Source organism: Nelumbo lutea, chromosome 6 (assembly GCF_056320005.1).
Source record: "Nelumbo lutea isolate HS-2025 chromosome 6, American lotus-T2T, whole genome shotgun sequence".
Taxonomy (NCBI): domain Eukaryota; kingdom Viridiplantae; phylum Streptophyta; class Magnoliopsida; order Proteales; family Nelumbonaceae; genus Nelumbo; species Nelumbo lutea.
Window position 1 is genome coordinate 14,608,866 of NC_142689.1, and position 23,832 is coordinate 14,632,697.

At 40.9% G+C, this 23,832-nt stretch overlaps 1 protein-coding gene across 6 annotated transcripts in view; it reads left to right on the plus strand.

Annotated features, from left to right (window-relative positions):
• The window catches only part of LOC148847514 (uncharacterized), a 113,847-nt gene that overhangs the window by 19,676 nt on the left and 70,339 nt on the right, over positions 1-23,832 (plus strand). For all 6 annotated transcript variants that reach the window (XR_016100812.1, XR_016100811.1, XM_088950019.1 and 3 more), the window contains exon 3: positions 11,466-11,557. Coding sequence is in view for 4 of the 6 variants with exons in the window: in XM_088950019.1 (XP_088806145.1) it covers positions 11,466-11,557 (92 nt within the window). In the remaining 2 variants the exon portion in view is untranslated. The remainder of the gene's footprint in view (positions 1-11,465; positions 11,558-23,832) is intronic.

Below are 23,832 nucleotides of genomic sequence, written 5' to 3' on the forward strand. Positions count from 1 at the left end.
TACCATCTTTGGGTTTCTATTAGGCCCTATTCGTTTCCCTGATTCTGAATGGGGGGAAAGTTGGCTAATGGGATTGTGGTTCCTATTGACTGCTTTTCCCACATTTGTTTCCCAAATTCATATGGGACACATGGAAAAATCACTTTCCTTGGGTATCACTTATCCAGGTAAATGATATCCATCTCCCAGGTGGTTAACTTTCTCACCTGGGGGGAAAGTTGATAAACGTGTTGGGACAATTTTGCCTATTCTAACAACGACTTTTTATGGATAAAAGAGTTAATTGTATAATTTACCCAGGAATCAAAAGAACACAGGTAAGTTCACTTACCTAGGTAAATAGCTTTCTGGAAAATGATGGGGCCTTAGAGTGACAAGTTGTCATCTAGAGTGGGGACCCAACTGGGGGTAATTGTGTGGAATGAAGATAACCTTCATTTCTGTAGGAGGGAAGAGGGGTAGTATGATTTTCATTTTGTCATTCTACTATTTGTTGCTTGAAAAGAGAAGTTAGGATCCATGACCATGAGAGCTAGGCAAAAGTTTTAATGTTGGCTAACAACCTGATGCAACCCTCCTCTTTTACCTGGGTCTGGGATCAGTGGTGTAAAACAAGCTCACACTAGCGGAGTTGAGAAACAGCATGCCCAAAAAATGAGTGGCAGAAATGTGAATGCTTAGATGGATGAGTGGTGATGAGGCGTGATCTAGGCACTCCTAGCTGTCTGCTGACTGGCTCCTTGTTGGCAACGAACGACACCTGAGAAGACGGAAAAGGAGGATTCCCGGGGACTTACCCGGTGGGAATACTCCGATGCTTAAGTCAGAACGCAGGGGAAAGAGAAAAAAAGAGTGCTAGAGCTAAGAGTGTAGGTCGCGCTTTATCACTGTGCTCGAGAGATTAGCTCGCGAGCAGAGGTGTGTGTAGTTTAGAGTATGAGAATATTAATGTGTTCCAAAGTCTGAAGATCTCTTTTCCCCTCTGCCTTGAGGGCTTTGATAAGGGTGTTCTTGTCAGATCGGGCGTAACCGCCACTGGACCCCTGCCATAGCCGTTACCTGCCAGGGCTGCGCAGGTGGCCGCTGCAACGTACTCCTTACCTGGGTGAGTGACACGTTTCCAAGGGACAGGTGTGCCTCCGCCAGCTGAGAGACGTGGGCGCAGATTGTCGAAAGGACAGAGACTGCACCGTCAGTTAAGGGACGTGGCGCAGTCTGATCGGTACAGCCTGTCAGATAGAAGCTTCTTGAGGAACGCTCATGCTGTGCACTTGCGAACCACTTTGTAGCGAGCTTGGGAATACCTCAGGGTACCCCTTAGTAGAATTGGTCCCTAGGACAGCTTATCTGCTTGGGGCCCCGGGCGAGCTGGTTTCCTTAGCTCGCGAGCTAAAATTGCCTCGGAATATCCCCTTCGGGGTAGCTCGGGGAACCCGGAGCTCGCGTTGTGGCGAGCTCCTTCTTTACGAGCTGCTTTATGGGCTCATTACTTGGTTGTAATAGGCCACGATGTTGAGTTGTTACTCGCGCTGAGTCAGGTCCACGTGTCACCGTTTCGTAGGTCGGGCCAAATCATCCTCCATCAAGTGGTAAAACTAGAAAGGACATGGTCAGAAATGAAGTCATACTAAGTAACCTATGAGGAGCTCCAATAGGTGATAAAATGAGAGAGAGTAGACTGAGATAGTTTGGTTACGTGCATAGAAGACCATCTAGCACCTATTAGTAGAAGTAATCTGTTACAAGTTGAAAGGACTGGAAAAGCTAGGGGGCAGACTGAAAAGGAGTTGGGTGGAAGTAGTAAGAAATGATTTAAGAACCCAAAATTTATAAATGGATATGACACTGAATAGAATGGAATGGCGAAACATGATTCACGTAGCTGAACCCCATATAGTTGGGAGAAATCTTAGATGATGATGTTGAATCTACTACATGTTACTGTTTAGAATCCCAGTGGTGATAGCTAAGAAAGAGTAGAGAATTTGGAGAGCATATTATTTAAATGTATAGATTTATTTTATGGCTAGGGAGAAGGGAGAAACTGGAGTTTCATTTGGTGAATTGAATGTTGATATGCAGGATTCAAAACTGAAGGTTGATGACAAAACAATTCTAGGCTGGTGATTGTGGTGGTCTGGGAGGAGCAATCTTTATTGTGCACAAGGTGATTGAATTTAAGTATGGAACAATTGGTTTCAGGTGGTTTCAATGTCCTATGAGGTGAGCGTCTGGAAAGAATTGAACTTTTGAGAAGTGAGCAGTGGAGGTATGAGTCTATTTGAGTTTCACCATACAAGGTGACCATCTCCAGATAAATATCTTATTAGCCAGAATTGAAGATTGATGGAATTCGTGGCCTCTCAACAACAGTGTCTTGAAAGTCCAAATGATACAAGCCATGAACTACGGGATGTGTCAATGCTTTCTTATTAGCCGGTGTAGTTCATGGCCTTAGCCCGTCTTACTCCTAATACAGCCTATAGTTCTACCCTAGTTGAGTCACCATTTCCTGTCATCTCGGAGAAAAAGACTACCATATTTCCTGCACTGTTAAACACTGCCCCCACACTTGATTGGTGTGGATTCCCAAGGCTACATCTATCAAAGTTAATATTTATGAATCTAGCAGGTGGTGAAATCCATATTGTTGATGAGATAGTTTTAGTAGCTGAGGATTCAGCCACCATCAATGTTTTAAAACGCGGAGGTGTGATGTGAGGCATTCCACTACTAGAGGTGTGAGGCATAGTTTAGAACGTAAGAGGCATAACCCTCCTGAGCATCAATGCTTCTAGCATGCCTTGTGCAAAAGGTGTTTGAGGTGTATGGCTCATGTACTTGAGGCGTGTACCTCAGAGGCATCAACACCTTTGACATGCACCTCAAGTCATTTTGGGGGTGCCTCACCTTGAGGCGTTCTTCCAGGTATACACCTACGCCTTTTAAAACATTGGCCGCCATTCTCCAATTCCTTAGGATGCCATTAGTTGTAAATGGTCTGAATTCCTCCATTGATTCAGTCCAATGTGCCACCATGGTTGATATATTTTCAATAATTTCTTCTATACCCCTAATCCCTATACCCTTGCATTATCTTTGAAAATTCTTGCATTTCTTTCTTTCCAACACACCACAATACTGCAGTCCTTGTGCATCTCCACAAAATCTTACCCGCCTTTTTAAGAGAGAGGAGGAAAATGAAGAGCTGAACAAGTTTCTTAGATTGTTTGGAGGAGTCTACCTACATCCAAAAAGAGGAGAAAAAATCCAATATGACATACAAAATTGCAGGAGATTAGCAGGTGCAAAATTATTTTCACCATCTATTTTACACAAGAGACACATGGGGAGATATGCACCATTAGGGTCTCCTTTGTTGCAGATTTTCACAGGTATTAATCTTATTGTGAAAGACCTTCCAACAAAAAGCTCTAATCTTTGGTGGCACCGAACCTCTTCAAATGGTACTGACAGGGTAACAAAAGTAATGTTTGGATCTTTTTCAAGGGCAGCAGAAAAAGAAGCAGAAGAAAATAGACCTGAAGGAGTTATAGTCCAAATTCTATTGTATCTTGCCATTGATGGATATTGTAATACATGCATCTTATTGATGAATATACATATGTATATTGAGGGTACAATACATGACTATAGGTATCCCATTCTTTCTTGTAAAGTTTGGAATAATATAAATAATAAAGAGGCTTCACTAGAAGTTTTCCATAATCCACCAAATGCTTTGTTGCTTATAAAAAACACCAAAGGCTAGACAGTTTATCAATTGTTAATCAGCCTTCTCAATTTCCTATATGGCTTCAAGTTGAGAAGAAAAGAAAACCTTGCTTCGATACCAACTTTTTTTTTTGATCAGCAAGAAATTTAAGAATTCCTTCTCAATTTTATTAAGTGATACATAGTAATCAATTCCAACCCCCACACATTTACAAAAGTTACAATGGCTCCCAAAACAACTGTTGCCTATAAACCCTTTGGTTTGCTAAAGTTCAGCCATCCCATTGGCAGTCCTTACCCAATTGAATGTAATGTTCATCTCTTGTGTGGTGCTCTTTATTTCTCTAAACTCATGCCTATAGACCCATGGCACTAACTGTTTATTTCTGGCTCAAGAAATGATCAGCTTTGAACCTCCTATTTCCAAGTGCTGAAAACTTGATTGTTTAGCGAGTCTTAAACCTTGCAGCAGCACCAACAGTTCAACTTTTAGTGAGTCTCCCAGCCACAAAGGTCCTGAATACATAACCAATGCTTTAATCTCTAAATACTCCTCCAATACCTGCCATACGAGTGCTTCCCATGGAATTACCATCAAAATTTAGTTTTACTTTATTAGCTGCTGGGGGTATCCACTCCAAAACTAACTTTTCCTTTTCTTTAGAAGAGAATGCCACTTCAATCCATGTCCTTATGATGTCATTCACTGAAAAAGCTTTGAATATATCAAGTGTCTTTATCCAATGTGCTGCTCTGATTTTTATAACTTCACAATTTTCCTGCTTTGATACCAACTTGTGTATATCAATTAACAAAAACAGTAATAACTAGAAATTAGATAGAGTTGTAGAATTAAAAGAAATGAGAGAGGACAATGAGAGAAAGAGAGAGTTAATTGAGAGGAACAAGAATAACTAGGTATGTACCCCTAGTTGGTATTATTGCAAACAGAAGAAAAACAGCCTTTTGAAATGAAAGGACTGTTTAAAATGTTGCAGAAAGTTGATTGAGAATAGCAGAAATCAGGTTTCAAGAAGAGAGAAGAGGAAGAAGAAGATGGCAGCAATAAGGGTTCAGAGAGAGATTTTCAAACATAATTTCCTCTTAGACCCTTAATCCTATTTCATTAACTTAATTTTAGTAATTTACAGAGAGGCCCTTAGTTGGGAAGATAATTAAAAGACATAACATAAGAGAAAAGGCCCGAGTTGAGGCCCATTACAGCAAAGAACATAAAGAAACAAAAATAAAACAAACAGTTTATGGGCCATTTGGCCCATCTTCTCTACACCCCCTCCTCAAGTTGAGCATATATGTCAATCATGCCAAGCTTGCCTGTATAATGCTGAAGTTTAGCCTTGGGGATGCCCTTGGTGAGGAAATCAGCTAACTGTCCTTCAAAAGTAATGAAAGGTAGACAAACTTCTCCAGAAGCCACTCTTTCTCGAATGAAATGTCTGTCAACTTCAATATGTTTGGTTTTGTCATGTTGCACTGGATTGTGAGCAATGTTGATGGTAGCCTGATTATCACAGTATAACATCAATGGCTTATCATGGTCAATACCCAGTTCCTCCATCAAGGATCGAAGCCACAGTAACTCAGAAACTTCATGAGCCATGGCTCTGTATTCAGCTTCGGCTGAAGATCTAGCCACAACTTGTTGTTTCTTGCTTCTCCAAGAAGCAATATTACGTGCCACCAAGCTACAGTACCTAGAGGTAGATCTTCTGTCATCGATATTTTCGGTCCAATAAGCATCTGTGTAGGCTTCAAGTTTCATATGATCATGCTTAACAAATAGAATTCCCTTTCTAGGAGAACCCTTCAAATAACACAATTCGTTCTGCTGCTGCCATGTGAGGGTCCCTGGGAGCATGCATGAACTGACTAATGGAACTGACAACATATGCAATGCCTGGCCGAGTCATGCACAGATAGAGCAGTTTCCCAAGTAGCCTTTGGAATACTCCCTTATCTTTCAACAATACTCCATCTGAGGCAGAGAGTTTATGACTCATATGAATAGGAGTAGTAACTGGTCTAGCACCCATCTTCCCTGTTTTAGTGAGCAAGTCAAGTACATACTTTCATTGAGAGATAAGAATCCCATCCTTAGATCGAGCAACTTCTATGCCAAGAAAATATCTCAATTTCCCCAGATATTTGATCTCAAACTCTGTATGAAGGAAAGATTTAAGATCATTAATCCCTGATACATCATTACCAGTCACAATTATATCATCAACATACAGAATCAGATATACTGCCAAAGATCCTCTCCTCTTTTTTTTTGATGAATGATAATAAATTTATTAACTCAGAAGTAGATTTAGAGTGAGTTCATACAACATCCCAGGGAGAGGCGGGAGCTGCAGCCCCTCCTTGAATCTTACAAGTAAACTAGGAAAGAAAAGCAAGAATCACAATTGAGCCCAAAACAATTCTTCCCTATTTACCCCTTGCTTAGCTAATACATCTGACAAAGTATTTGCTGATCTCCCCACCCACTGTACAGTGACCAACATATTCCTTGTCAACCAACTAAATTTCTTCATTTCATTCTTGTGATGCCACATAGCCTCTTCAGGATTTTTTCAACCAAGCCACCACCACTTTGGAATCCCCCTCGATTGTTAGGTGTTGTACCCCCAACTGGTTTGCAAATTGCACCCCTTGTACAACAGCTAAAAGTTCTGCTCTGATGGAGTCCCCAATTCCCAAGGGACCTGAGTAGAGCAACAAAATCTCTCCCTTCTCGTTTCTCAAAGCACCCCCCATTTTGGATAATCCTGGATTGCCCATGCTACTTCCATCAAAGTTCAACTTCAATGAGCCTTCGGATGGAGGAGACCAGCTTGTAATTGATTTGTCCTTTAGAGATGAACACCTCGCTACTGCTGACCAATTTCTCCAAAGGTCATTAAAGGAAAATTGATGAAAGATTTCCAAGGTCTTCAGCCAAGGTATTGCCCTATTTAACACAGTCTTTCAATTCCTGACTGCTCCTTTCCTTCTCTTGAAAAATTCTAATATTCCTTTCTTCTCAACGAGTCCAAATCAAGGCAACATGGGCACATCTCCACATAATTCTCCCTATTATTGTAGGCCAATAAAAGGTAGAATGGTTGAAGAGCATGTGAACTTTTGCTGGTGAACTCCAACTACTCCCAAACAACGAAAGATCCTCTCCTCTTCACAAAGAGGGTATGATCAGATTGAGTCTGTACATAGCCAAAGTTAACAAGGGCAGCCCTAGGGGACTGTTTAAGTGCATAAAGAGATTTCTTTAGCTTGTAGACTTTCTCTTCCACATCTATTTCATTCATCCCTGGAGGTAGAGACATATAGACCTCCTCATGTAACTCTCCATTCAGAAATGCATTCTTTACATCCAGCTGGTAAAGTGGCCAATCTGAGTGTGCAGCCAGAGATAGCAAAACTCTCACAGAAGTCATCTTTGCAACAGGAGCAAAAGTCTCCAGATAGTCAATCCCATATGTCTATGTATAACCTTTTGCAACCAGTCTGGCTTTGTACCTTTCAATGGTGCCATTAGCATGATATTTGATGGCAAAAACCCACTTACAACCTACTGGTTCCTTCCCTTCAGGCAAATCAACCACTTCCCAACTATCATTCTTATGTAGGGCATCAATTTCTATTCTCATAGCATCCCTCCATTCTGGAATATTAAGAGCTTCTAACACAGGCCTAGGTATTGGGTTAGAAGTAATAGAAGAAAGATAGCCAAAATATGAAGGAGAAAGCAAACTATAAGAAATGTGTTTGGAAATGCAGTGTGCAGTACACTTCCTTTTACCTTTTCTGATAGCAATAGGGGCATCAAGGTCTGGGAAGGATGGCTCCAAAGGGGCTGTATCAGTACCTATTGTCTCTTCTGTGACTGGAAGTGTAGGAGGCTCATGTGGTGTAGAGGAAACAATCTGCTCACTTCTAGTTCGTTGTCGTTGGTACAACTTGGGATAAAAAGAGGACGAGGAGGTAATGGAGGAGGAATCGGAACATTGGAATGAGAATGAGATGATTGATCCTCCCTTGACTCATTTGAAGGAGGAAGATGCTCAAAAGAAGACTTAACTGGGACAGGAAGGGGGAGAGCAAACAACTGTGACAAATTCTCCTCCTTTGGACAATGCCTCTCTTGAGAAGGATCATAAAAAGAAGAAAGCTTATCAAAGGTGACATCCATTGAGATATACCCAGTTCCAGTCTTTGGATAAAAACAACAATAACCCTTTTGTGGGGGGAATAACCAAGGAAAATGCACTTGTGGGCTTTTAGTTCAAATTTATGTCTTCGGATACTTGGAATATGTACATAACAAGTGCAGCCAAAGACACGGAGTGGAATAGGAAAAAGGTCCTTGCTCGGATGAAGAAGACTGAAAAGAGACTTAAACCCCAACACCCTAGATGGCATATGGTTGATACTTCTGGAAACTTCAACAATATGCCAATTTTTTCTCTCAACAACTACATTCTGTTTTGTGGTCCTAAGTCCCAACACAGGAGCTTTGGTGAATAACCCCCAAATCAGTGAGATAACAGGTTAGGTTTTTCTCAAAATATTCTTTTGCATTGTCGGATTTGAAAATTTTAATTCTGGTATCAAATTAGGTAGAACAAATTCATGGATTTGCCTCACAAGTTTGGGAACTTCATCATGGGACTTCATAAAAAATATCCAAGTATATCGTGAAAAATCATCAATGAGCAAGATAAAATATTTATAGCCACCCATAGAGGGTCACATCAGAGTGCACAATATGGAATGTAAAATAAGATCTTTTATTACTCAAAGGGTAACTGCTTCTACAATGTTTTGACAACTCACAAGACTCACAGTGAAGACTTGACAAACTAATTCCCTTAAATAGTTCTGGGAATAAATGACTCAATGAAGTAAAAGAAAGATGACCCAAACGAAAATGACATAACATGACACGACTGACAGACTTTGAAGATGTAGATCCAAATGCTGCTTTCCCAGGTTGTCCATGGCCTTGTCTAGGAGTGTCCAACAGATATATTCCATTCGCCTCATGGCCACTCCCAATCACTTTCTAAGACACCACATCCTGAAAAACACAGTAAGAAGGAAAAAAGGTTACACAACAGTTCAAAGACTTAGTTAGGCTACTTACAGATAACAAATTTGTATTTAGTTTGGGTACATGAAGAGCAGAATGAAATACCAAAGAGTTTGTAGCCTTGATGGTTCCCTTGCAAGAGATAGGAGCAAGAGAGCCATTGGCTAGGGTGATTTTGTCATAGCTAGGAAGCAAATCATAAGAAATAAACAAGGTGGAAAGACTGGTCATATGATCAGAAGCACTAGAATCAATAGTCCAAGGGATCTTACGATTACTTGAGATAGTTGCATGGTTGGCAGAAGCCCGTATACATGAATGAGCAAATGCAGAAGAGGTTGAATTTCCTGGAGGGTTGGAAGAAGAGGCCACACCCTCTAGGTGACTGATCATCCTTCCAAATTTCCCATACTCTGCCTTCATAGCTGCTAACTGGTCAGTAGCAGTCTTCTCTTCAGTTAGGCATCTGTCACTATCTGTCACTATCAGACTTCTTTTGAAACCGAAGAGGAAGAAGCTTAGGATACAATTTCCAACACTTGTCTTTTGTGTGTTTTGGTTTCTTACAGTACTCACAAATAATTTTTTTCTTCCATGAGCCAATTGGATTTCCTGTAATTCCCTTAGGTTTCACCCCCATATTAGCAAAGTGATCATTTAGGCCAGCCCCTTGAACCTGGACTGGTCTCCTTCTTTCTTCATTGCTTACCAAGGCATAGACTTGAGACAATGAAACACTATCCTTGGATAAGATATTCTGCTTTGTGATGTCATATTCAGGATTTAGCCCTGTCAAAAACTCAAACACCCTGTTTCTCTCAACAAGTTTCCTATAGGTCTCAGCATCATTAGTGCTTTCCTAGGCTACAGTTTCCATCAAGTCAATTTCTTTCCATAGAGATTACAGTATTGAGAAATAAACAGCCAAAGGTTTCTCCCCCTATTTTAAAATTTTCAGCTCACTGCTCAGCTTGTATGCTCTGGCTACATTTAATTTCTGGGAATAGGTTTCAGCAACACTGTCCCATATTTCCTTTGCTGAATTCATCCACAAATAGTGTTGACTAATTTGAGGTTGCATTGAGTTCACTAACCATCCGATTACAGTATAGTTTTCTTGCATCCATTTTTTCATAGGATGGATCATCTTCCGAGGGAGCCTTCTTGCTCCTGGAGATATAACCCCATTTGCTTCTACTACAGATATGGATTTTTACTGATTGTGACCATGCCAGATAGTTAGTTCCATCTAGCTTGACTGTGGTCATAGCCAGTAGAGAGTCAACAGAGACTCCCGTAACCTGTCCGGATTCAACAACATGCTTGTTTTCAACTTCTGAAGGGTCCATCTTCTTAAAACACTTCAAAAAAAAAACCTCTAATAATTTCAAATAACAATAAATGAAGACAAAAAAATATTGTGTTGTGAATCAACCTCTATGCAGCCGTACCTGTTAATTGCTTCACACCCGGAACCTGGGAGAAACAGAAAAAACTCAGCCACACCTTGTAGACTTCACAGATCACCAAGCAACTTAAATTGATCTTCAAGATGAAGAACAAGAAGACTTTCAGTCACTGAGTGCCCAGGTCAAACTCCCTGTGGGGCTTGCAGTCAGATTTCTCCAGGTAATTAGGGTTTTGGGCAACACACTTGAAACTGTCAAGAGGACGTCCAAGACAGTCTCCTCTCCAGAAACCACGAACAAATGGGCTGAAAAAAGTTTCTCTAACTAGTCATCCTATTCAGTTCTCCATACACCCTGTATATGAGAAAGAAGAGGAGAAAAAGAGAAGAAGAGCCCGATCTGATACCAAGAAGGAAAATAGCCTTTTGAAATGAAAGGACTGTTCAAAATGTTGCAGAAAGTTGATTGAGAATAGCAGAAATCAGGTTCAGAGAGAGATTTTCAAACATAATCTCCTCTTACACCCCTAATCCTATTTCATTAACTTAATTTTAGTAATTTACAGAGAGGCCCTTAGTTGGGCAGATAATTAAAAGACATAACATAAGAGAAAAGGTCCAAGTTGAGGCCCATTACAGCAAAGAACATAAAGAAACAAAAATAAGACAGTCTATGGGCCATTCAGCCCATCTTCTCTACACAAACTTTAGAAGAAAAAGTCCAGAATACCCCTGGTTGTGTACCCTATATATTTATCAATACATCTCTAATTTGCTTTATATGCTAAGTATATACTTCCATAATGCTCCTTTTTGTAACCTTTTTCTTTGATGGAGTTGTTTTTGGATTCTCCTCTTGAAGCTAATGTGTTGGCCTTTTTCTTTCTTTAGTTGTTTTAGGATTTCCCCTTTTGGAGTGGTTTTCTTTTCTTCTTTTGTATATGGTTCTTATATTCTGAAATCTGAAATACAGTTATTTGTATTATTGCTTTCTGAATGTTGAACAACTAAATATTTCATCTGGAAATAATCTTTACCCGTATTGGATCAGAAAACATTTTGCAAATTATGAACTCCTTATGCAGATAATGAGTTTTGTTTGGTTATACCTAGACCATCTCTTGGAACATGTTATATCAAGATTATTTGTCTTCTAAAGAAAAAGAAGATCCTTTAGCCTATCTGGAGTTTCATGAACAATTTTTTCAGGCTTCTGTATATTCCTTATTACAAGCAGCAAATGAGATTTCATCCCGAGGAGATGGAAGAGACAGGGATGTTAATGTTTTTGTTCATCGGAGGTAAGTATCCTTTGTAACTTGGCCTTTCATACACCAATTCTTATGCAAGTTTATTTATTTTACTTTGGAAGTTCACATTCTCAATCACTAGAAGTTAACAAATTTAAGTTGCTTCTCTATATAAAATCTCGATGACCTGTGGCTATAAATGTTTTAGCTGTAGTTGTCTCCTCTTTTTTGTGGTTGAAAAAAATTTATTGGCATGAGCATTTCTACTGTGTAAAGCTTTCACATGGAGTTGTTTAGGGGTATAACATTTTTTTAAGCTAGTCTTTTGCAAGACATTTTCCTTGAGTTTCTAGTGAGATAGATGAGCTATTACATCATCAATGGGTATGCCTTCTTGAGAGATGAGCTATTACATCATCAATGAGCTATTAACAGCTATGTCAGTAAGCACATTGGGTGAAGCCCATGGGGAATTTCCAAAATTTCTCACTAAATGAGGAAAGAGTAACTATGGAGTGGAGACAACCATCAGCCAACTTTATAAAGCTCAATTTTGATGGGAATTATATAGGCAACTTGACAGCGGCAGGGTTGGCAAGTAGTGATGCATTGACAGCAGAATTGTTTACTCTACTCCAGGGTTTAAAATTTGCCAAGCAATTTGGTTTCCATAACTTGGAGGTGGAAGGGGATTCACAAGTGGTCCTTGCATGGACAAGGTGTTGTGCCCTAATCCGTTGGATTCATAGGCACACAATTTGGGAAATAGAAAGTTTAGCAAAGGGGATGAACGTTGTATTTAGATGGGTAAGAAGAACAGCGAGTGGGATGGCAGAATCTTTGGCTAAACAAGGGACTGTTCGACAACAAATATTTTGGGCAAAACTTTAAATTTGTTTCTTGGTGGAGATTTTCCACCTTTCTATAATACCTGTTTGAATTTAATAAGATTTCTATTTATTGATAAAAAAAACAGCTCCATCAGTAGGCCTTGTTGCTAGCATCATGAATCTCCTTGAGCTCTAACACCACAGTGGCCATACTCTGCTCCCCCTCTGGTTGCAACCATATATTCATTGCGAAAGATTCGATATCTTGGACCACCATAGTTTGTTGCTCCTTTTCGGAGAAGAACTTCTTACTCAGTTTTCTTCTTTGACTAGTTGATTCCCTCCATGAGCCAAGGTGCATCAAGTGAGACACCCCACAAAATTTGTGTTGCCTGTGAGCCTAGGCATGCCTTTTAAAACACTTTTCAACACCGATGAAAGTAGTAATAGAAGTGGAACTATTGGCTGTTTTTAATTGCTATTTTTTTCTTATGTTCTTATTTAGTTTTATGGACTTATTGTTATTAGGCCATGGGCCTATTTTAGTTTTTTGTAGGTCAATTTTTTACTGCTATCTTACTTGGGGTACTTAATTTTCACATATTTCCAGCAACTATATATGGGGGAGGGGGGTTGTTATGTCTTACAAGATCCACAATCTGGTTTTCTCTTCACTCCTTTTCTCTTTCTTCTTTTTCTTATTATTCTCTATGATATTATCTTATTTTGACACCATATTTTTATTTATTCTTTGATTAATTATTGCTGAGTTATTCAACAAGATGCTATTAGAGAAAGATGAAGATTACTCTGATGATAATGATGTTGATAATCATCATATTAGTTGATTATGATTAGATCTGAACCATGAGGTTCCTTTAGTGTTCATTCTTCTTTTTGATATTGTAATCATTCATGGAGAGAGAGAGACGAGAGAGAGAAAGAGAAGAAGAGGAAGATATGATTGAGAGAAAAAGAAAACCACTTCTGGCTGCCGCTAGTTCATTATTTATATTAACTTAATATAAAAAGAATGAAGATTACAAGTATGTCCCTGGTGGCACTCCCTAGAAACAAACTAATAAGAAAGAAAGAAAATAACTAACTGACAACACCTGAAGCTGACAACCCACTAACAACAACTATAAAATAACAATTAAATAATCCTCACAACACTCCCCCTCAAGTTGGGCTGAATATGTCTATCATGCCCAGCTTGTCACATAACTCATTGTGCCGCGAGTATGGAAGCCCTTTTGTGAGGACATCAACGAGTTGTTCCTTAGAGTTGACATAAGCTATGCAAATTTCCCCTTTTTCCAATTTTCCCTTATGAAGTGTTTGTCCACCTCAATGTGCTTGGTCTTTTCATGTAGGACAGGGTGGTTGGCGATGTTTATGGCTGCTTTGTTGTTACAGTAAAGAGACATAGGATTATGAACAACAACTTCAAGCTCCCCTAGAAGATTTTTTAGCCAAAGGACTTCAGCCACCCCATGTGCCATAGCTCTATATTCAGCTTCAGCACTTGACCTTGCTACCACACTTTGTTTCTTGCTTTTCCAGGTCACTAGGTTTCCTCCCACAAATGTGAAATACCCACTCGTGGACTTTCTGCCATCTACAACACCTGCCCAATCAACATCTATAAAAACTTCCACCTTTAGGTGATTATGTTTATTGAATAGTAGACCTGTTCTGGGATACTTTTTCAAGTATCTAAGAACTCTCTCTGCTGCCTCCATGTGTGGTTTCTTAGGAGAGTGCATGAATTGGCTTAGAACCCCAACTGAATAGGCAATTTCTGGACGGGTCATGGACAAATAAATCAGCTTTCCCACTAACCTTTGGAACTATTTCACATCTTTCAGAGGTTCACCATCATAGTCACCCAACTTGTGGTCAACATCCATGGGAGTATCTGCTGGCCTTGCACCTAATTTGCTTGTGTCCTGTAATAAATCAATGGTGTATTTCATTTGAGAAATGAAGATGCCATTTTCTGAGCGGGCGACTTCAATTCCAAGGAAATACATCAGGGGACCTAAATCTTTCACTTCAAATTTAGATGCAAGGAATTGTTTCAACTTTTATATTTCTGAACTCCAATTTCCCGTAATGATGATATCATCCACATACACTATCAATACAACAACCTGTTCCTGACATCTCTTCACAAAGAGTGTATGATTAGACTGACATTGTTTGAACCCCACTTGCTGAACTGCCATGTGAAACTTACTGAACCAATCTCTGGGATATTGTTTTAAAACATAAAGAGACTTTTTCAGCTTGCACACCTTATTTTCACTTCCCTTGGCACAGAATCCAGGGGGTTGAACCATGTATACTTCCTCCTCTAAGTCACCCTTCAAAAAAGCATTCTTTATGTCCAGTTGATGCAATTCCTAGTCAAAGTTAGCAACTAATGACAGGAGAACCCTAATTGAGTTCATCTTAGTTACTGGAGCAAAAGTCTCATCATAGTTAACCCCGTACACTTGAGTGTGCCCTTTGGCTACTAATCTTGCTTTGTACCTTTCAACTGTTCCGTCTGCCTTGTGTTTAACTAGAAACACCCACTTACACCCCACGAGGTCTTTCCCCTTTGGAAGATCCACAAATTCCCAAGTGTTAGAGTTAGCCAAATAAGGGTAGATTAGTCATCTCACCTTGGTTAAGTTATGAGCTTATGTGGCAGTCTTATTAGAGGTTCTTTGTCCCATACTTAAGTAGGGGCAGTTTAGTCCTTGTACATTTAATTAGAAGCCTAATCACTATTAAGAGGTCGACTGATAGGGTTTAGCTATCAAGTTCGTCAGTTCTTTCATCATCTTCTCTTCTCTTTCTTCTTCTCCTTACTGGTTCGGACTTCAGTTCGTGACCTGTTTCAGTTCGTGACAACTTCAGTTCGTGCTTCAGTTCTCTCCTTTTCTTCTCTGGGCTGTCAATGGAGAAAAGTGGTTCGTCCCAGGCCTGAAACATCACAACTCTTTTTTTTCTGGTGCACGGAACCTTCTTTCCTAAGAAAACAACTTCAGCAGTGAATGGTTGGCTGAAGCTCTCAAACGAAGGTTGGTTATCTCTCCTCTGTGTGCTGTTGGTATTTCTGGGTTGAAAATCTTCAAGAACTTGAGAGGACTGATAAGAACCTAGAGAACTAGGTTGGTTGTTGCCCTGGTTCTTGGAAAAAATTCCAAGAACAGGCTGTGTTTACAGTGACCAAATGGTGTAAGGGCTGCTACTGTAGGTGGCCGAATGGTGCAAGGTGTAATGCAATGGTACTAGTTGAGTTTTTGTTGGTCTTGTGGTGCCCTCTTAAAAGCGTTAAAGCAGGTCTGTATTGTGTGTGACAGCTATGGCTGTGTGGTGGTGCTTGTAATGCACAAACTCTTGACAGCGGTAGTGGTGTGACAGCTAGTTGAGTTTTTGTTGAGTAGTTGTAAGAGAGCTTGCATGTGGTTAGTAAGTGCTGAATTAATGTCGGTGTAGTCTGTGTTTTTTTTTTGTGAAATCAGTAGTGGTGTGGATAAGAACAAAGGCGCGTGTATCTATCATTGTGTTTAGGGACTGCTGTAGGTTCTGGAACATCAAACTCTTGACAGCAGCACTTAGTTGGTGATTGGGAATTCAGATTAGAGGCAGCATTGAAAGAGTATCATGGCAGAAATGGGAGATGGCTGTAGTGATCAGAAACCTAGTGTGGTGGTTTCCTCTGACTATCTAGGTGTACAGATGACCTCAATTAAATTGAATGGGGAGAACTATGTTCCATGGGCCAAGTCGGTGGAAGTTTTTCTCAAGGCAAAGAGAAAAGTGAAGCATGTGAAAGAAGATAAACCATCGGCTGACTCTCCAGGGTTTGATGATTGGGAACAGGAGGATGCTCAAATCATGACATGGCTATGGAATAGTATGGAACCCAAAATAAGTGCCAACTTCATGTTCTTAGATACAACTAAGGACATATGGGAACATGCCAAGAAGTTGTATTCTGGGCAAGATAATACTACAAGGGTCTATCAGCTCTATCAGGAGTACTTTGGTCTGCAACAAGGAAATAAAACCCTAGAAGAGTACTATGCCAGTATGAAGAACCTCAAAAATGAACTCAATGTCTATCATCCTCTCACTCCAGATGTTAAGGTTCAGCAACAACAAAGGGAACAACTAGATGTCACAAGGTTCTTACTGGGGTTGAAATCAGAGTATGAACCAGTTAGAGCCCAAATATTGGGGGGCTCTACCCTTCCTACACTTGAGGAAGTGTTTGCTCGGCTTCGCAGGATTTCTTTGGGACAGATAGAGAATCCCACACAGTCTGATAGATCCGCTTTTGTAACAGCCAGAGGAGGTGGACGTGGTACGAAAGGGGGAGGACATGCCTCTCGAGGAGGTCGTGGTGGTTCCATATTTGGCCGTGGTGGTGGTCGTGACTCAGGGGGAGGCCGTGGCAAAGAAAAAGGTAGCTCTACAAGGAAGTGTGCCCACTGTGGCAGGAAAGGACATTCCGTAAATTTCTGTTATGATCTTCATGGCCACCCTCCCTCTAAATGGGCCAATCATGCTATTGCTGGTGGGGTTGATATCAGTGATAATCAACAGGTAGACCTAACTCCTTCCACATCTACATCTGTTTCTGGAAGGGAGATGGTGAGTGTACCGCGTGATGAGTATGAGCGGTTCCTTTAGTCCACTTCATAGCACACTACCGCTACTCTTGCCCACTCAGGTATAGCTTGCTTGTCATCTAAAACCTCTCCTTGGATTATTGACTCTGGAGCCTCTGATCACATGACCGAGACTCTAGGTGTGTTCTCTTCTCTCTCTGAAACTTCCACATCTCAAACTGTTACCCTTGCCAATGGTTCCTCCTCTCCCATCTGTGGTGTTGGCAATGTTGACATGGCTTCTCTTTCTTTATCATCTGTTCTATATGTCCCTAAGTTTCCATTCAATCTTATGTCTGTTAGTAAATTAACCAAGACTCTTAACTGCTCTGTTACTTTTTTCCCTTCCTCTTGTGTTTTTCAGGATCTCAAGACGGGGAAGAAGATTGGTGGGGCATGGAGTTGGTGGATTGTATTACCTTGACGGTGGTGGATCATCAGTTGCACTTCAGACTTCACTCACTCCTCTACAGTGGCATTGTCGATTGGGACATCCTTCTCTCAAGGCACTCAAGATACTAGTTCCATCTTTGAGTCATTTGTCAGTCTTACAGTGTGAGTCGTGTCAGTTTGGGAAACATCGTCGTGTTTCCTTCAGTCCTAGAGTTGAAAGTCGTATGTTGAGTCCTTTTGCTTTGGTTCATTCAGATGTTTGGGGCCCGATCAAAATAGTCTTATAATGGTTACAAGTATTTTGTCATTTTTATTGATGATTGTTAAAAATGACATGGATTTATTTAATGAAAGAAAGGAGTGAATTATTTTCCATTTTTCAAAAATTCTATGCTGAAATACGTACACAATTTGGTGTTCCAATCAAAGTTCTTCGTTCAGATAATGGTCGTGAATATTTTCTAACTTCCTTTCAACAGTATTTAGAACAGCATGGCATCATTCATCAAACTTCTTGTGCATCCACTCCTCAACAAAATGGGGTGGCTGAACGGAAGAACCGTCATCTCCTTGAAACAGCTCGGTCTATTCTTCATCATATGAGTGTTCCTAAACGGTTTTGGAGTGATGCTGTACTTACTGCGTGTTTCCTCATTAATCGGATGCCCTCCTTTATTCTTCATGGTCGGTCTCCCTTCTCTATCTTGTTTCCCACCTTGTCTCCCTTTCCATTAACACCTTGTATCTTTGGTTGTGTGTGCTTTGTTCACAATCTGAGTCCTGGAATAGACAAGTTGGATGCACGCTCCATTAAGTGTCTTTTTTGGCTACTCTCGGACTCAAAAATGGTACAAGTGTTACAATCCCATTACTCGGAAGTGCTATGTCTGTCCTGATGTCACCTTTTTTGAGTCTGTTTCCTTCTTCTCAGGAACTGAAGCATCTTCGTCTCCACCTTTACTTCCTCTTCCTCTTCCGGTCAGTGATCCCGTTCCGGGTGTTCCTGTTGGAGTTGACTCGTCATCTCATCCAGTGCAGATCCCTACTGAATGACCACCAATTCGGCAAGTGTATGCACGTCGAACGACACCGGCCCCTCCTCCAGCTTCTACCTTGTCTGCGGATCCTGTCATTGCTCCTATTGCTGAACCTTCAGGACTTGACCTACCCATTGCCTTACGGAAAGGTAAACGTAGTTCTACTCCATCCCATTTCCAATTTTGTTTCAGTATCTCGCCTTTCTGCCTCACATCGCCAGTTTGTTTCACTATTGTCATCTATTTCCATACCTAACAATGACCAAGAGGCTCTTAGTTCACCTAGGTGGAGGCAGGCAATGGAGGAGGAACTCTCTGCTCTTCAGCATACTCACACATGGGAGTTCACTACTCTTCCTCCTAGTAAGCATGTTGTGGGTTGTAAATGTGTGTATACTGTTAAATACTTGCCAGATGGTAGTGTGGAGCGTCTAAAAGCCAGACTTGTTGTTAAAGGTTATTCATAGTTGTATTGAGTGGACTATATGGAGACCTTCTCTCCAGTGGCTAAGATTAGCTCTGTCCGTGTGTTAATTTCCTTGGCAGTTATGTATGATTGGCCCCTATTTCAATTTGACATAAAAAATGCCTTCCTTCATGGTGACTTTATAGAGGAGGTATATATGGAGCAACCACCTGGGTTTGTTGCTCAGGGGGAGGCTGGTAAGGTGTACAGACTGAAAAAGGCAATTTATGGGTTGAAACAATCGCCTCGTGCTTGGTTCGGGAAGTTTAGTGAAGTGGTGAAGAATTTTGGAATGAAACAATGCCAGGTTGATCACTCAGTGTTCAACTATGACTCAGAAGCTGGAAAGATTTTATTAGTGGTCTATGTGGATGATATTGTCATAACTGGCAATGACAAATTGGAGATCGACAAACTCAAGGTCTTTCTGCAAAATCATTTTCAAACAAAAGACCTTGGGACATTGAAGTATTTCTTGGGTATAAAAGTTGCTAGATCAAGACAAGGTGTAAACCTGTGCCAAAGAAAATATGTTCTCGATCTATTGGACGAAACAGGACTGTTAGGTGCAAAACCGACTGAGACTCCTATGGAACCAAATGTTAAGTTGATCGGTGATATAGGGGAAATATTTGATGATCCTGGAAGGTATAGACGACTAGTGGGGAAGCTGAACTATTTGACTATCACGAGACCAGACATCTCCTTTGCAGTTAGTGTGGTGAGCCAATTTATGCAGAACCCTCGTATATCTCACTGGGATGCAGTTCTTAGAATTGTAAGATATTTGAAGGGAGCTCCAGGCCGTGGGCTATTGTATAAACCATGAGGAAAACTTGAAGTAGTTGGGTACACTAATGCTGATTGGGCGGGCTTTGTGTCTGATAGAAGATCTACTACAGGTTACTGCACATTTCTTGGAGGAAATCTTGTGACGTGGAAGAGTAAAAAGCAGACGGTTGTGGCTAGAAGCAGTGCTGAAGCCGAGTACAGAGCCATGACACACACTACATGTGAATTAGTGTGGTTGAGGAATCTCCTACAAGAAATCGGGTTCCACATGGATAAACCTATGAAGTTGTACTGTGACAATCAAGCTGCACTCCATATCTCATCCAACCCTGTTTTTCATGAGAGAACAAAGCACATAGAGATTGTTTGCCACTTTGTGAGGGAGAATGTTCTTAATGGAGAGATAAGCACAGAACATGTAAGCTCAGGTGATCAGTGGGCAGATTTGTTTACAAAAGCCTTAAGCTCAGGGAGAGTGAACTATATATGTAACAAGCTGGGATTATATGATATATATTCTCCAGCTTGAGGGGGAGTGTTAGAGTTAGCCGAATAAGGGTAGATTAGTCATCTCACCTTGGTTAAGTTATGAGCTTATGTGGCAGTCTTATTAGAGGTTCTCTGTCCCATACTTAAGTAGGGGCAGTTTAGTCCTTGTACATTTAATTAGAAGCCTAATCACTATTAAGAGGTCGACTGATAGGGTTTAACTATCAAGTTCGACAGTTCTTTCATCTTCTTCTTCTTCTCTTCTCTTTCTTCTTCTCCTTACTGGTTCGGACTACTGTAGCTACAGTAGCTACAGTAAAAAACACCAAGTTTGATTTTTATGAAGAGCATTAATCTCCTCCATGGCATCTGTCCATTCGGGGCATTGTAAGGCTTCTACAACATTTATGGGAACAGGGATGCAATCAATTGTGGATAGAAAGGCTTGGTATGAGGGGGAAATATGATCATAGGAGACAAACTGGGTAATGGGGTGTTTGGTAGTGCATGACCTGACTTCCTTTCTTTGAGCAATAGGAATGTCAAGGTCATCCACAGTAGGAGTAGGGGTATCAGTAGGTGCAACAGGGATTGGACTTACCTCCTGGGAGTCTAACGGTGTCGGTTGCTCAATGTTTGGCTGCTCCACATCTCTATCACATTGCTGATCTCTACGATGTGTACGTTGGAAGACACTTAAGGGAGCAATATCTGGAATAGAAGGAAGAGAGACTTGGTAGACCTGAACCTGCTTCTCCTCTTCCACATTACTACTCTGCCCCTGAGGAGAAGCAGGGAAGAATGGCTCAGACTCAAATGACACATCCATAGACACAAAAAACTTAAGACTAACGGGATCAAAGCATCGATACCCTTTTTGAGAGGAGGGGTACCTTAGAAAGATACAAGGAATGGACTGAGGGTCTAACTTACCTCGAGACAGAGACAAATCATGGACAAAGGCACGACAACCAAAAACTCTCATGGAAATGGAAAATAAAGGGGATTGAGGGAACAACAACTGATGAGGGGCCATGCAGTTCAACACTTTGGAGGGCATGCGATTGATGACATAAGCAACTGCAAGTATAGCATCCATCCAAAACCTTTTTGGAACATTCATGTGTAACATCATCCTGCAAGCTACCTCAAGGAGGTGTCTGTTTTTTCTTTCTGCAACACCATTTTGTTGTGGTGTTCTGGCGCATGAACTCCTATGAATAGATCTGTGGGAGGCAAAGAACTCGTTGAGCTCACCATGGAAGTATTCTTTTGCATTGTCGGATTGTAAGATCTATATTTCAACATGGAATTGCGTAAATACCATCCTCTGGAAGTCTTTCACAATCTTTGGAATTTCGTCTCTACTACTCATAGGGAATACCCGTGTATAGCGAGAGATTACAATAGTAGGCCCCCATACATCAGAATACATGACATGAAAATGAACACTTTATCTTTTATTATTTGAGTGAAAAGTTGTTCTACATTGTTTGCTCAATTGACACGTTTGACACTGGAACTCTGACATTGAACATGACTTAAATAAAACCGGAAACAATGACTTTACTATTTCAAAAGAAACATGACCTAACCGACTATGCCACAAAAAAATTTGACTCTTATTTGACTGACTATGTGACTCTGAGGATGACATTGATAGACCAACTTTGTTGTCGAGAATGTAGAGACCATCCACTAGGCTCCCTCTACCAATCATCCTCCCAGAAGTTAGATCCAGAAAAACACATGAACCAGGAAAAAAGGTTACACTATAGTTTAAAGAGCTTGTGATACTACTAATTGAAAGCAAATTTATAGGAAGTTGAGGGACATGCAATAAATAATTCAGGTTAAGGCCATGGGGAAGAGATATTGATCATTGGCCTGCAATGGAGGAGAATGAGCCATCTGCAAGCCTCACTTTATCCCTTCCTGACAAAAGGCTATAAGTCTGAAACAAGTTCGGTTTACTGGTCATGTGGTTAGAGGCCCCCGAGTCAATGATCCAAGGGGAACTAGTGGGAGTGACATGGAATGCAGAAGTCGTATTACTTGATGTAGATGCAAATGAAGTAGAAGGAGTACCAGTGATTGAGCTATCCATCTGTCACAAAGCCCTACCATATGACTCCAAGTGGTCTTTGAAGGAATTCATTATATCTTCCTTGGGGTCAAAATTATTAAGGTGGTCCCGGGTAGTACTGGCAACCTGAGTATCTTGGGTTGCCACATGTGTTTTCATCTTCTTCTGAGCTTGCCCTTTACCCTGCTCTTGATTCTTCACTGCCCACTTGGGTTTCTTGTGAATGTCCCAACATGTGTCACGTGTATGTCGTGGGCGCCGACAGTGGGTACAAAACAACTTGTCTTTATCATCAGCCTTCTTGGTGTCACTTTTCTTCCCCATGTTGTTATTACTAATTGCAGCCAAAGCAATTTGTTGCTTCCCCTTGGTTGTAACCATCACACTCCGCCTACTTTCTTCCGATTAAACAAGGGAGTATACCTCGTGAACCGACGACAACTCTTTGCTTCCTAAGATCTGAACTCTCAAGGGTTCATAGGCAGGGTTCAGTCCCAACAAGAAGGCAAACACACGCTGCTGAGAAACTAGCTTCCTGTAGGCCTTAGCATCGTCATCATGTTCCACTCTATAGCCTGATAATGATCCAATTCTTTTCATATGGAAGTAAGGGCTGAATAATAGGAAGACAAATTACGATTTCCCTGTTTACAGGTTGGGGATTCAGCTTGCAACCGGTAAACTTTGGCATAATGCCTTTGCTCGGTATAGGTAGTTTTGGCATGTTCCTAGATCTCACTAGCGGTGTCTGCCCACATAAAGTTCTTCTTCACATTAGGTTCCATGGCTGCAAGGAGCCAAGACATCACCATACTGTTTTCTTGGTCCCACCTTTCATGTTTAGCTGTCTCACTCTTGGGTTCTTTCACCCTTCCATTTATGTAACCAGCTTTTCCCCTTGCCGTTACATAAAGTTTTACACTTTTAGCCCACTCCAGGTAGTTTAGACCATTTAAAAGGGTAATGGGCATGGGAAACATCATGTTTTCACCTCCCATACCAGGTGTGCTGCGGGTCGGTGTAACCCCCGATGAAGTTGAATCATAGTTTACCATAGAGTACTGCTGAAATCAGACCAAATCCCACACAACTACACAACAGCCACAAACAGAATACTAACCCTCAAGAAATTTACTTCTGGGATGTGGAAAAGAAAACGAAAAACTGCTGAAATCAACTCAGTGATGGTTCAGTCATTAAAATAGCCCAGTAATCAGTCCAACACCAGCCAAGGCAGACGTTAGAATAGTATACTATCAGTCCGACTACAGCCCATACAGTCTAATAATCCAGCATCCAAACGAATGTATAGAACCAAGGAATAAGGCCTTCACACCATTGGCCAAAAAACCAAAAAAAAAAAAAAAAAAAAACAAACAAGAACACATATGCTGTCCAGCACCTGTACGAAGGTGCCAACCAGAAACTGACTTCACAGAATCAAACAGAGAAGAAAGGGAGTCTCTTTCTACATCGCCCTTCTTCGACTAGGGTTTCCTTGATATTACGACTAAGGAAGAACCCAAAGGAAGAGCCGCAAGTAGTCTGCTTGGGTTTCTCTGT